Genomic DNA, 14,695 nt, shown 5'->3' on the forward strand with positions numbered 1-14,695 from the left:
AATCTACACAGATGCAACAGTTATTTTTGCCAATCATAAATTGTTACACTTAAAAATATTAATACACGAGATAAGGGGAATCATAGTGGTGAGCATTGTGGTGATAGTTTTTATTTATTCTCATGCAAATAACGATTAAAATATTTTCATAACTTTGTTGTGTGGCTGTATTATGTTTATTTTATGTAAATAATAATTAAAATGTTTTCATAAGAAACCTTAATGTATATGAACTTGATTTGTAAGAGTACTTTGGGGTTGGACCTTGCTTGCGTTTCTTGGGTCCGATTTCAAAGCCCCCAAATCCTTTCAGCGGTGAGGGTGGACGCAGCGATGTCCTCTGCTGGCGTCAAGTCCTGAGGCAGATCCACCTCCCGTTACACGGCGTGCCCGATTTATGCTGGCAAGCGTGGGATTCCCCCGTACAAGGACGTCGGTCTCCTCGGCTGTGAACCGCTCCTGGCGTGCGCCTGGTAAATCCGTCATAATAATAGCAACCCGCCATGGAACTTGCGCCCTTGCGTTTAAAGGGAATGTTGGCTAGCGTTCTGATTGGTTTATTTGACGTTACGCCCAAACCACACCTATGAATAATGAACCTACTGCAGACCAACCCCTTATTGATTTGCGCCCGGCGCAAGAGTTATTTCTCACGCCGGGAAAATAGCAACAGCGCCCAAGATCCGCCCACAAACTCACTTGCGCGTTGCGCTTCGCACTTGCGTTTCAGATCGTTAAAATAGGGCCCTAGTTTGGATATTCTGTAGAGTTGGTCTCTCCTAATCTTGACACTTGAGGTTTAACTTTATTATTATACAGTATTCAAACGTTTTTCTTAGCTGCCCTCTTTGGTATTTTCAACATATACAATGTAAGGCTTTTCGTATACATTCAGTCACTTTCATAAGTAAACCATTTAGTCACTCTATGCCATAGCCTAACTAGATTTGACTTATATGCTTAACTTTACCTGTCAAAGCTGATGCAAAATTATGTCAAATAAAAAACCGATGTACATTTTAAACAGTGACATGTCTGATAATATTAATTTTATAAATATAAATTAATGTAACTTGGTAACATGCCATGCCTATCAATCTATATAAAGCATTTTCTAGATTTATGATCTTTTCTCTTCCGTTTAAAAGTTTCTTTTGTATGTAGTACTTTCGACACACCTATTCTTACTAATCTCTGTTTCAAATTAGCTTTCTGAGCTGTTTATACGAAATGGCTTTAAGATGATGAATCCATTCTCACAGCTTATTCTGAAACTAAATCAAAGTGCAACTTTTTAATGCTATATTTTAAGATTTTTGGTCTCACACAAAATGGAGGATTGACTGAATATAGTTGATCAATTTTTTTCTTTAAAAAAATCTATTTTCCCATTACAGGAGTAATTTACCATTAAAACATTTTGTTACACAGTAGCCGTATTTCTCAGCATGTCACATATTTATTGTCAGATACCTGTATGATCAAAATGGTTATTATAATATGTTTTTACTGTAATCCTAATTTCTCCATACATTAAAAGGGATAGTTCACCCAAAATTAAAAAAATCTATCATCGTTTACTCACTCTCATGTTGTTACAAACCTGTATAAAGTTATTTGTTCTGATGAACACAAAGGAAGATATTTTTAGAAATGTTTGTAACCAAACCGTTCGTGGACCCCATTTACTATCATAGTATTATTTTTTTCTACAATGGAAGTGAATGGGGTCCACGTTTGGTATTTCTTAAAATATCTTCCTTCGTGTTCATCAGAACAAAGAACTTTATGCGGGTTTGTAACAACATGAGAGCGAGTAAACGATGACAGATTTTTCATTTTTGTGTGAGCTATTAATAGCTGTATTGCACATGGTAGATGATTGATCACTGATGTCTACCACTTTTGAGTAGTTTTGAAATTAAACAACACTTTTGTTAAATGTATGTTAATTGTAAATGTAGTTTTTATTCGTTTTTCACAGTCTCACAAAAAATGTAATGTTCCAGAATATTAGTACTGTATTTGGTTCCCCAAAAATACTAGGATATGGGAATGGGTGCCATCAGGTTTTTGAATAAAATAAAGGAGGCTTTTAAGTGCAGAGACCTTTATGAAGGAAATGAAATCTTTGACGTACAAAAATCTCTCATTTTGAAAATAAAAGGTTGAGTCCCGGGTGAACGTCTCTGGTGAGCTTGTTCAGCGAGAGCAAGACATGTGGCAAAGCTGTGCTGGAAACAGTTTATCTAACTCCTGAGAGTTTCTGCATAACTTTCTAGTGATGTAAACCAGTCATGAGCAGCTGTGTTTGACTAAAAGAGCGGGACTTTTACAAATGTATTTCTGCCTTGCAAAATATCCATTGTATATCACATATTTTTTGGTTTTACTCATTAAAGTAATAATCAATATTATTTTAAAGGAAGATATATTATAGAAATTGTGAAAAAAAGTGTATTCCGACTTTATAGATTATTACTGATACTTTTTTTACTGATACTTAAATACTAATATTTCTTGGATTCATTTTTCACCTAGGGCTGTAACGATTAATCGCGCGTCCCATTAAAAATGCCTGTCTGAAATCGATTCTGAATCGCAAGGCTGCGGTTATGTGTTTAATGCACAGCTTGTGCTTGTGCGTGTACTATGGCATTTGTTCAGTAGGAAGTCCTTATCAATCTAAAATCATTATGAGTCGGAGTCGTTTATAACGTGCATTTAAAAAGCAACACACGTTAAACAAAATCATTCAAAATATTCTTTATAATACCTGAAACAATTTGAAGAACAGCGATATAAATATTCCTGTAGACATTTCCTGGAATCGCGTTCGTAATGCTACTTCTTCTGTGGTACAAAGGGAGTTTCTGAATGAGAGCGCCCCCTGGCTTTGGGATGTGCCGGGATTTCACCATAATTATTTAAAATTCATTCATTGAGAAAACGCGCATTTGCACGATTAATCAATACAGCCCTACTTTCACCAAAACCTCATTCAGCACTTTGGTCCCAGAAAATACCTGTAAAATTGGCAGACAGGTTTTTGTGTCCCGTAAATGTTCTGGGATTGCTCCCGGAAAGAGGACCTAGTAACGTTCCCATAACATTCCCGAAAAGCCCTCTCTGTGAACAAGACGCAGAAACAATGCCGTAAGGGGCATGCCCTAGTGAGGACACACGTGTCATTTCAACCAGAAGTTATGGTTAAGCTCTTTAAATTGAGGGATTTACATGCAGATTAACTCTTTCCCCGCCATTGACGAGTGATCTGCGATCATTCACCAGCATAAGAGAATACCATGTCACATGCTCATATGAGCTTATAATAAACAAAAATGAACGTCATTGCAACAAGATATTAAGGACAGATCTTTAAAATGGGGGTTTAAATGCACATTAACAATCATGATGAGAAATGTCTGCAAACTGGAATGAAGCAGAGATCAGGGAGCTCGTCACTATCCACGTTGAAGCTGTGATCATTTACCATCACACTAGAATGGCGTAGCACACGCTCCTTTATAGTCTTATCATAAACAAAAATGCATGCGAGTGATTTCTGGAGAGAGAAATAACAGATAATAAGCAAACTTTAGACACTGTGGAAAAAAAAACTACCCAGTGCAGGACATTAAACACTTTACGTGTCTTTGCGGGAACTTTACGGTATTTCTCAAAATCGTTGGCAGTGTGAATGAACCAAAAATCGCACGATCCCGGACAAATACCGGATGCATTTTCTGTGTGTATTGTCCGTAATGTCTGTGTGCAAAGGACTCAAGACTGTCTCAATACATTCTGTGATTGATCTAATTATGCTATCTACCATTAGTTGAAATATAGTTTTAGGATACTTACTGTAAACACTTTGATACAAAGAACAATGGTTAGATGGTGTGAATAAATCATCATATTAAACTCTTAAAAATAAAGTTGATGTAATGACTGACTTAAATTTTAAATACTCACACGTTCTCTATATTTTGTCTCATTCTTTAGGTGCCTTCATTGTGTGCTGGACGCCTGGTTTGGTGCTCCTCTTGTTAGATGTGGTGTGCGCTAAATGCAATGTCCTGACCTACGAGAAATTCTTCCTGCTTTTAGCAGAATTCAACTCTGCCATGAACCCTATCATATATTCCTACCGGGACAAGGAGATGAGCGTCACATTCAAACAGATCCTTTGCTGCCAACGGCAGGAGAACGTGAACGGTACGGCGGAGGGTTCAGACCGATCGGCGTCCTCCATCAACCATACGGTCCTGAGCGGAGCTCACCATAATGACCATTCAGTGGTCTGAGGTTCAACAGGGGCAAGGATCCTCTTAGTTTAAGCAAGAAAGTGACTGTGAAGGTATTTTCATCAGCAAAAGACTTGTTTGTGCTTATGAAGTTGTTTTTTCTGTCTTTACAATGATGTTTGACTCTATTTAAAGGCTAATCCAGAAGGGATTTAACACAAATTGTATTTGTTTCTGTAATGCCTTAAGGATGAGGAGGTTTGATTAGTATTTAGGCTAGTTGTAATTGTTGATGAAACTGTTGTAAATCAAGGTGTTACATGAATTGTCTTGTCTTGTACAGCAGTTGTTGAAGTGAAGGATGTAGTGCCCAGTGAATCTGCTTTGCTAATTAATAAGAAATAGTGCACTTGAGGGACCACTGGGAAATAATAGTAGGTGAACTATGCAAAGTACTGAATGTTGGCTAGATTTCTTTTGTTGTTGCATAGTTTATTTTGCACTGCAGGTTCATCCTATAATGCCATGTTCACCAATAAAGCCAACAGAGTATGTGCATCCAAGCCTTGGTAGCTCTAATTGAACATATGAAATACTGAAGAATATAGTTTTTACTTACTTATTCATTTAGCTGACGCTTTTCATTTAGCTGGAGCAACAAGGGGTTAAGTGTCTTGCTCAGGGACACAATGGTGTGTCACAGTGGATTCGAACCCAGGTCTCTCACACCAAAGGCGAGTGTCTTATCCACTGCGCCATCACCACCCCATATAGTCATGTTAAAGTATGGCAGGGTGCAAAATTCAGGCCCCAATCAAAATGCTAACCCCTGTCTTTCACATTATGATCACCTACAACCAGTACTTCACCTTTGGAGAATCAAACCATTGTATTGAACATTTAGGGGTGGTTTCCTGGACAGGGATTAGCTCAGTTTAGTTAGGAACTAAAACTAGTTTAACAAACATGCCTTACTAAAAACATTACTTGTGTGCATTTTGAGGCAAAACAAAGGGCACTGATGTATTTTAAGATAAATCAGTGCAATTTGTTTTTAATTTTAACAGCTCTTGCATTTATTTTAGTCTAGGACTAGTCTAATCCCTTTCCGGGAAACCGCCCCATAGACGTAGTTTGTCCAGATATCACAAATGAACATAATTATCAGTCAAACTGGATGGCAAATTGTATTAACAATTTGGGTATTATGAGATTCTACACAACATTTTCTATATTTATATGTAACTGTCCATGTTATAATTGCTGAGCAGACCAATTGTAAAATTGCTAATCTAGTTAAAGCTGCAATCCGTAACTTTTGCCTCTCTATCGCCATCTCTGTTTGAAACACAACATTGTAGGTTACTTTACATGCTTACCTTTACGTTTGTTGAGAAACTACTGACATTTCCTGCAAAATCTGACCCGACAGCAAAACCATAAATCATTATTATAAGCTTAACATCAGAAAAAAGGTACAGTAACCAGACAGTTTTTAATACTGATATGTTGTACTTGTCCAATTACTGATTTTTGTAACCATGTAAATATTTTTAACTCTTTCCCCGCCATTGACGAGTTAAGAGAAAACGCTTCCCTGCCAATGCCGAGTATTTACGGCTTTCCGCAATACCGCTATTACCCACCGGGTCTTTCGCAACTTATGAAACCCGGAAGTATCGCCCTTGGGCAAACAGCTATAAGGTCCGTGTAAGTTTTGAGGATCGCTCTGCATCTGATCTCTATCAAAAGTCCTTCACAAAAATTGTATTATCTCAGCTTTTTGCTCAAAAGTATATATTTAAAGAAGAACATTTTCTGGAAGGCATTAAACTTTTGTGAAAATCATGAAAAATGCTTGCGGGGAAAAGTTAAACAAAAAAGTTACTGATTGCATTTTAAATATAAGACCACATACTGTACATCAAGAAGCAATAGTTTAAGATAAAAAAAAAACATTTTTAAAACTACACTTATAAATGTCCTGATGGTTCTAGTTCAGATAAGGGTTTCAATTTCACACTAAATACCCCTCAAATGAATTGTTCACCCCAAAACGAAAATTAGCCCATATTTTACTCAACCAGAAGCCATCCTAGGTGTATATAACTTTCTTCTTTCAGTTGAACACAGGCAGAGCTATATGAAACAACAATATCCTCTCTTTTCAGCTTTGTAATCGAATTGGATAGTGCCCCTTAAAAAACTGCATCCCTACGCCAGCCTTCCACCTGACCTCAGCTCTCTCATAAACGCAATTACGGCTGTAGTTTATAACATTTGAAATAGAAATGTTTCTTCACAAAAAACATCACTTTTCCTATGAAGACTTTTTTTCACAGTTTGTGGAAGTGTAAAATGGGGCACCATCTAATGCCATTATAAAGCTGAAAGAGCATGGACTAATTTTCATTTTTGGGTGAACTATTTCTTTAAATGACCTAAAGCCCAGTATATAGACCATATATGAATTTACTCAACATGATGTTCCATACACAAACACATGTTATTGTTTAATTGCTTATGTAATTTACAACAGTTGAAAACAGGGAACAATATTGTGCCTTAAAGAGAGGTTGGGTCCCTGTTTCAACACGAGCTTCACGTGTGAGGCTATTTAATGTTTTGTAATGTGTTTTCAGGGATTTAGAATCAATCCTTAAAACCTTTTTTATTCAAAGGTTAATCGGGTTGCATTTGATGCCACTGTGTTAAAACACAATAAATAAAATTATAGTACAAACTAAGATAACAAACATCAGACTATTTTAAAGGACATCCAATTCGTGGTCATGAAACTGGCTCTTCATTGTAATGGCATAACAAACTATGTGTCATGACCATAAGTCAGAAAACAAATAATCATGCTGAAAGAATAAAAAAAATTTGAATGGTTAAACATGGCAGAAATTAAATTATCGAAGAGTATCTGTACTTTATATATCAGTGTATGTATGTATGTATATAATATGTGTATATATTCATATATGTTAGACAAAAAGGGAATGTTTATTGTTTAAAGCTAAAACATTTGAACCAATGTATAGGTGAGGTATAGACTTTTTCTTCTAAATCTAATTGAAACTAATTGAATGTGTCAGTGCTCTATACCAAAAGGATTTGGACATCTCTCTTAAAAATATCTGTATTGTCTTTTCACTAGATAATAAAATATCAAACCAAGTGGCATTTATTTTACAGAAAGACAAATCGCAAAAGCACAGTTTTTAAACAGAACATTACACAAAAAATGTCTGTTCACCGTAATAGCTGTTTGATAAAAACTCCAGTATCAATTTTTTGCCAGTTGCTTTGGTATTTTGTCATCTAAAACAATAGCATTTACAGTACATGTTTTCTAATGTGACTTATGCAGATATGTTTTGGTAAACTGTAGAAAAGTCCAATATTCATAATGCATAATGTTGTTTCAAAGAGTGGAAACATTGTAGCAAAATTATACTATAGAATTTTGAATTCTTTTGATTGATCCTATCAACAATAACATTTTTGACTGAAATAGTATTATGTGTAATGAATGATCTCTCCACTATAATGAGATGGAAATTTAGAGAGGGATAAATGAGGGACTTTTTGCTGAGAAACTTTTTTTATTATACCTATCAGTATTAAAAATTGTCATACAACAGTAAATACTAACACTGTCAAAGGTTTTATGGTAAAACTACGTGGCTTGGAGTTTTTATGCAATTTGTCTTACCAGAAAAACAACCTGTAAAACCTCTTGTTAATGTTTTGTTACAGGCACCCAATGGTCTAACGTTATTCACTCTGTTGTGAAAGTTCACAGGCCATCCAAAAAAGACAGCTGTGCATGACAGCTCATTGGCCATTGGTTCATTCAAGGTTGAAAAAGCAATGCATTTCCTCATCGTTTAAGGAAATGCAACCATATTCAAATTTATTCTTGTTTTGGTTTGTTTCCTAATGATGTCTCTGTATTCTGAATTCTGTATTCAGAAATTTTGTATGGTAACATTCACTTAACCATGTCATGCAGTAAGTGAACCTTCTTAAAATAAATCTCCATATTCATCAAACTTTCATCTATGTTATTTTAATATTATCAGAAAGATGTACTTGAAGCTGTTCATTCATCATCACGTGATGTCATTTTAGCGGGGTTTTTATTTGCAAAGGAAAAAATGTGTTAACCCCATATTGTCATGACTTACAATTGACACATTTTGTGTCCCAGAGATACAACATAAATAGTTTTGCACATTTCCTGCAAACTGGTAGGAAATCCTTGTCCGGACAGAAGAGATGAGTGATTTAGGCATTGCAATGCATACAATTTTTGCCAGCTATAAGAAAAGTGTCTTACATCTGTAAAGCAATTGTGAAAATGTTTGGTATGTGAAAGAGTTTCAACAGGACAAGTGGACTACAGTTTTACTTTAGTAGATAGCCAAGTTTATAAACTGGAGCAGCTGGGATAAGAATTCCTTTGTGTTTACATCACTCTTAAGTCATTTCTGATATTGGACATGGAGCATTTCAAATAACTTTGATGAAGCTGTGACAGAGAACAGTGTTCCTGTCACTTATAGGCAGTATGAACACTAGATAAGATGGTGTAGCAACAGTACAGACCTGTGGTAAATCAAAATCCAAGGCCGACACTGTTGCTGCTCAAAATAAAAATGTAATTCTTTTCCAAAACTAACCTAAAACTAAACGTTGGCCAAGCATATACATGCATGCATAATGTGGTCCCTGTTTAATAATTCAATGAGCTGTTAATACAAAATTCAAGGTGTCCAAGAACTACTATTTTTTGCTTTAGGAGACCAGGGTTTTCACCCAAGTCCAAAATAAATGAACCCAAAATGGGAACAGTCAAAACTACTGTGTACTTTCCAGGTTTGAAACACTCCACCCTCTCACTCAAAGACCCTGTGTCAAACTGAACATGATTGTTAATATTAGCAGTTAGCCATTTTCAGTATTTAAACAATAATAAATAAGAAAAAAATGAATGTGTTGGAATGTGTTTCTTTTAAATATATACCAAAAATTGATCCATATAAAGTAGAAACATTGTGTCATGTTATTATATTCATTTTTGTTTGTATTGAGTAGCACAAATCTCCTGAACCCACTTGTACTGATGTACTCACAACAATCATTACAATACCAAATTTTGACAATTTCTTGCAAAATCTCAAAGACACTTATACTAACACAAAGTTATGTTACAAGAAGCAGTTTTACATCCAAGTTGAAGTTAAGAACTCCATCAAAACCGTTGATTTGTACGCAATTTTGAATTTATCATCTAAGGTCGCTCACAATGATGTTACAAACTTCAATACCAAATTGTTCTTGTCACATCTGTGACTTTGACTGTATTAAAAAAGTGTTTTAGTTTTTTTTTTTACTTAATGAAAAGGAAAATCGTAACCAGTATTTTCCTTTCTTTTACTGAAAGAAATATTTAAACTTAAACAACACAATAAAATGTATAGTTCATAAATAGAATAATGTCAACATATTAATGAAAAACAGTGATTCAATGCGGTTTTACCAGTGTTTTAAACCAGTAAAGCTTTTCAAAGCATTTGCAAATAAACAATAAATAAAGTAAATAGCAGCTAATAAGTTACTGCACATTAGAAGTTAAAATGTTTGAATTTAGATGGTCATATGTTCTGATGCTGATATAAAAATGTTTCCCAAAACAAATTACAGTACAAACTATAGAGCATAAACCGTTTGTAAGTTAATGTTTATAATATTTTATTATGGGTTTGTCCATCTCTGCAAATAAGAATGGTTTTAGATATGTATAATAAAGGCTATGTCTCGCCCGCGCTGCTGGCAAATTGAGTGGAACGTCCGCATTTGGCGGCCATCCTCCACAGGGCACTTGCTCACTCATAGCATTGCGTGTAATGGCGCATGTACTTTTAAATGACCATAACTTGCTCAATTTTCTAATGATTTTCAAAAGGTATATATTTTATAAACGTCAGAGATGTACCTATGACACTGCATAATTAATTAATAATTTTCATGAATCATCCAGAATTATAGCCACGTTAATAACGTTTGTAAAAAACCAAACCGTTTGAAAATCGGTAGAAAGTTGAGCAAGTTATGGTCATTTAAAATTACCTGCACAAACACAACGCTACGAGTGAGCGGACTGTCTGAGGTAAGATGGCCGCCAGGTGATGATGTTAGAGACTCCGCTGTAACAAATCTAGCCTTTATTATACATATCTTTATATACATATATTATACATATCTATAGACTTATTATTATACATATATATATGGTATGTTGTATGTAGGAAGCGTGCACATGGTGAAGAGCTTGATGCGTCGGCATGGAAACCAAAACAGCCATTAAAATAACTCCACAGAAAGACAGATAGAATTTTTAAAACCTACGCGTAAAAGGTGTTGTGCTCAAACACACGAAGTTGATTCAGGGACTGAGGCTGCATTGTAACCTCCTCATCTACAATTTTTGACAAAATGTGAAAGCTTGCGATGCATCAGTGCAGGTGAGTGTCGCGAGAGTTTCGCGGTCCAAACGTTATCTTAGACATGATTGGGTTTCTTTAGTGTTGGAAAAGTTTTGAGTTTTAAAAATGCAATTACGAGTGGGGTGACCAGTGTTGTGGCTGTGATTATGTCCATGGTGGCCGTGGCCACCCCTGGCTACCCCCTGCTAATATGGGTTGCTCAGATTATACGTTACCACTCTAAAAACGGTTGTGTTAAAAACATCACAGTTTGTGTTACTTTAACAAAAAATGACACACACAAAAAAAAAATAACACATCCTTTGTTAGAGTGCATGTTTCTTTCTTAAGAAGTGCTGATCATGAGATTTACAGTAGAAAGTCGTGAAAAAGGAACAGCACTTTTTTTCATCCAAGTGTACTGTGAGGTGATCAGGAATTTGGCATTTTTCTGAGTTACATCACAAGGGCCAGGGAAAGTGTACGCTTAAAAATCACCACAGCCCAAATCCAGTGACTCTGTTGTGTTGTGGTCTCTCTGTCTTCCAAACGTGCTGGCAGGAGCCTTGGTTCATGAACTTAGTCGTCACTTGTTATTCCTGGCCTTGCGTATTTCTTGTGGTTTCCATAACAATACAAAAAGAAAAAACTTGTGGCAAAGGCGATGTATTTCTAGGATTATCAGATATGACCAAACAGTCTTAGATGTGAAATGAAACGATTGTCCCACACACGATGCCAGTAAATCCTTCATCCTCCCATTTCATTAAATGCCAGTATGATTTAATACTGTCTCAGTAAGTTCCTGTTTTTAATGCTCAGAGCAAAAATTGGCTTAAACGCAGTGAAAGGTAGGGTAATAAATGTTCCATGATCTCATGTGCTTCAGTTGATGTTGTGATGTGACACTGCCCCCTTCCTGTCTTTTTGAGTATGACATCATATTTTATTTTCCCATTTCAACATATTATGATTATTTTGCAATGGAATTACATTTTTGTGAAGAAATAACAAGAGAAACATAGTTTTAAAAAATCAAGCTTTAATAATAAATATTTTTATTTCAAACACATTTTCATATGCAGCACCCATAGCTAATGTGACTGCTAGATAATAACGTGACAGAGTTGATTATAAATCACATAACAATATCAACACAACAACGCTTAAAAAAGTCATGCTGTGTTTTAACAAAAGGCCCTTATCTTTTAAAAATAGAATTTCTGAAGTTGAAAGTTTTGCTGTTAACAAAGATAAACACCAAATGCAAAATTCATTGTTACTTTTTTAAATTGTATTATACTTTACAATTTAATCTTAAAGTCCCAATGAAATCAAAACAGACAATTCTTACTTTTTCCGACGCCTTGTGGGGAACACAGTTAACAGCTTGGGGGAAACATCCATTTGTCGACCGCATACGTCATAGAGGATTATTATTATTATTACAGAAAAGCAACTGTTACATTTTAAAATAAGAATAAAAATACGATTGTATGTCTTATGTTTTTAACGGAATGGCGTATGCGGTCAAGAAATATGACTTCCGGAAGACACACCGAAATCCTGGCCAGGACGCGTCTTCCAGGAAGTCGTATTTGTCGACCGCATACGTCATAGAGGATTATTATAATTATTATTACAGAAAAGAAACTGTTACATTTTAAGGCAAGAATGAAACTACGATTGTATGTCTTATGTTTTTAACTAAATGGCGTATGCGGTCAACAAATATGACTTCCGGAAGACGCACCGAAATCTTAGCCAGGACGCGTCCGGGAAGAATGGCACGTATGGTTGCCCTACAATTGTCAGTCTGCTGCCAGTTCCATTTCTGAATGAAACGCCTACTTTTCTATATCCAATCAAAGCACAGTTAAAACACAAACCACGGGCACTATTTTCATCATGTGCTATTCTGTTTTACTCAGAAATACATTACAGTGCTGTACAGTGAAGTAAATCGATTGCGCCTTAAGATTCATTGAGACTTTAATAGCTGATGTGACAAAAACTTTTAAAATATTGTATTGTCAATGTGCTTGAGAATGCATCGTTATAATTTTTTGCTTATGCAATCTTTTTGTGATACAATATGCCACTTCTATTTACATATGAATGAAAAACAAAACTTGGGAACTTGGAATAGCAATTCAAGAAAATCAAATGAAACTATTCAGTTACGACAATAAAGTGATGATGTGCACTGTAAAATACGCTATTCTACATAAATGTTTTCATTTAAAAGCTATAAAGCTCCACATCATGTTCTTTTCTGAACATTTTTTAAGAATGTTATCAAACAGTAATCAAATACATGAAACCCCACAACTAAAATCAGAACAAATCTATGGCACAGATCTTTGTCTCCGCTTGCAGAGATTTAAGGGCTCTTCATGTTCTTGTGCAGTAACCACCTCATTACTGGACCTGAGCCACCTTCTTTACTAGAGATCCTGTTTATATAAATCACCTTAAACCTTTGATGTCTATCTGCGTCATTGTAAGAAAACAACTGTGATCCCATGAGCAGATATGAAACATTAATCTTCAAAGATTGTGAGGGATCAGTGTTACGTAAAGTGTAAAAGTTAGCCTTTTCAATCATTTCAGGCTCATACTGAATTCCATAGTAATCCATGGGATCTGCTGTATTTGTGGGAACTTTGCAACTTGTTAAACAAACTGGTGGTTTATCACTCTTCAAGATCCTTCAAGGTTTTATAAAAATAAAAAATCCTGAACACAAGAATTACTTAAAGTTTATATAAAAACTGGATTTTCAAAGTTCCTCAAGAAAGGCCAGATTTGAACATCTGGTCATGCATCCTCTCCAGAATACGATGAATGCTGGCAAAACTGGGCCGGTCTGTCGGATGGCCACTCCAGCACAGACGCATGAGATTATAAAGCTCCTGTGGACAATTTTCTGGACAAGCCAGAACATTTCCATCCCTTACGTAGTAGATGACCTCTTCGTGAGCCATGCCATAGTAGGGCTGCATGCCATATGAGAAGATTTCCCATAAAACCACTCCATAAGCCCAGACATCTGACTCACTGGTATAGCGGTTGTAGAAGATGGACTCGGGCGGCATCCAGCGAATGGGGATGGCATCATTCTCGCTGGCTTTGTAGTAATCCGCAGCGTAGATGTTGCGTGAGAGGCCGAAGTCTGCGATTTTCACGACTAGGTTTTCTCCAACCAAGCAGTTGCGAGTGGCAAGGTCACGGTGCACAAACTTGCGCTCTGACAGGTACGCCATGCCTGCCGCCACCTGCTTTGAGATGGAAAGCTGCTCTAGGCAGCTGAGGGGCGGATAATGCTCGGGCACTGACGCGAGACTGCTGCACATCAAGCTATCCCGACTCAAAGCAGGCTGCTGGGATGGAGAGCGCAGTCGCAGGTATTCGTTCAGGTCCCCGTAGGCCATGTATTCAAACATCAGACACATGGGCTTCCCCACCGCACAGACTCCTAGAGAGCAGACACACAAACGACAAGGGTCAGTTGACACCATACCAAAAATACAGTTTTGTTATTTTAACACAGGGTTGAAGCATTGAATGCAGTTCCGGAATGCCAAAGAGGGGATTGATCCGGCCCTCAGGGGTACACCCGGGGTCAGCACTAAAATGGATGAGTCAAGCTATTTTAAGGCTTTTTTTGACAGTGGTACCCTTGTGGAAAGGACACACACGAGAGGAAGCAGATGTGGTTTGTTTCAAGAAAGTCCTAATGCAGACAGATAGTTACAGTTGTGATACCCACCCAGAAGCCGTACAATGTTGGGGTGATCAAACTCAGCCATGAGAGCGGCTTCTCTTTGAAAGTCGTTCTGCATGTCGGTCGAGGCTTCCTCCTTTAACATCTTTACTGCCACCATAGTGAACGGCTCCATTGGCAAAAGTCCAGGTGCTCTAAAAGACAACAAACACAAAGACAGATTG

The 14,695-nt window shown here is 36.6% G+C and overlaps 2 protein-coding genes across 2 annotated transcripts in view; one reads left to right on the forward strand and one right to left on the reverse strand.

Moving 5' to 3' along the window:
• The window catches only part of lpar1 (lysophosphatidic acid receptor 1), a 38,251-nt gene extending 29,943 nt beyond the window's left edge, over window positions 1–8,308 (forward strand). The window contains exon 3 of the mRNA XM_065240579.2: window positions 4,006–8,308. Coding sequence (XP_065096651.1) covers window positions 4,006–4,307 — 302 coding nt within the window. The 3' untranslated portion in view covers window positions 4,308–8,308. The remainder of the gene's footprint in view (window positions 1–4,005) is intronic.
• A 3,461-nt stretch (window positions 8,309–11,769) lies between these two features.
• The window catches only part of musk (muscle, skeletal, receptor tyrosine kinase), a 34,211-nt gene continuing 31,285 nt past the window's right edge, over window positions 11,770–14,695 (reverse strand). Inside the window, exons 16-17 of the mRNA XM_065240578.2 lie at window positions 14,517–14,665; window positions 11,770–14,222 (exon numbers count right to left, since the gene is read on the reverse strand). Of these exons, the coding sequence (XP_065096650.1) occupies window positions 13,537–14,222; window positions 14,517–14,665 (835 nt within the window). The 3' untranslated portion in view covers window positions 11,770–13,536. The remainder of the gene's footprint in view (window positions 14,223–14,516; window positions 14,666–14,695) is intronic.

This window comes from Paramisgurnus dabryanus, chromosome 10, assembly GCF_030506205.2.
Source record: "Paramisgurnus dabryanus chromosome 10, PD_genome_1.1, whole genome shotgun sequence".
NCBI classification, from domain to species: Eukaryota; Metazoa; Chordata; class Actinopteri; order Cypriniformes; family Cobitidae; genus Paramisgurnus; species Paramisgurnus dabryanus.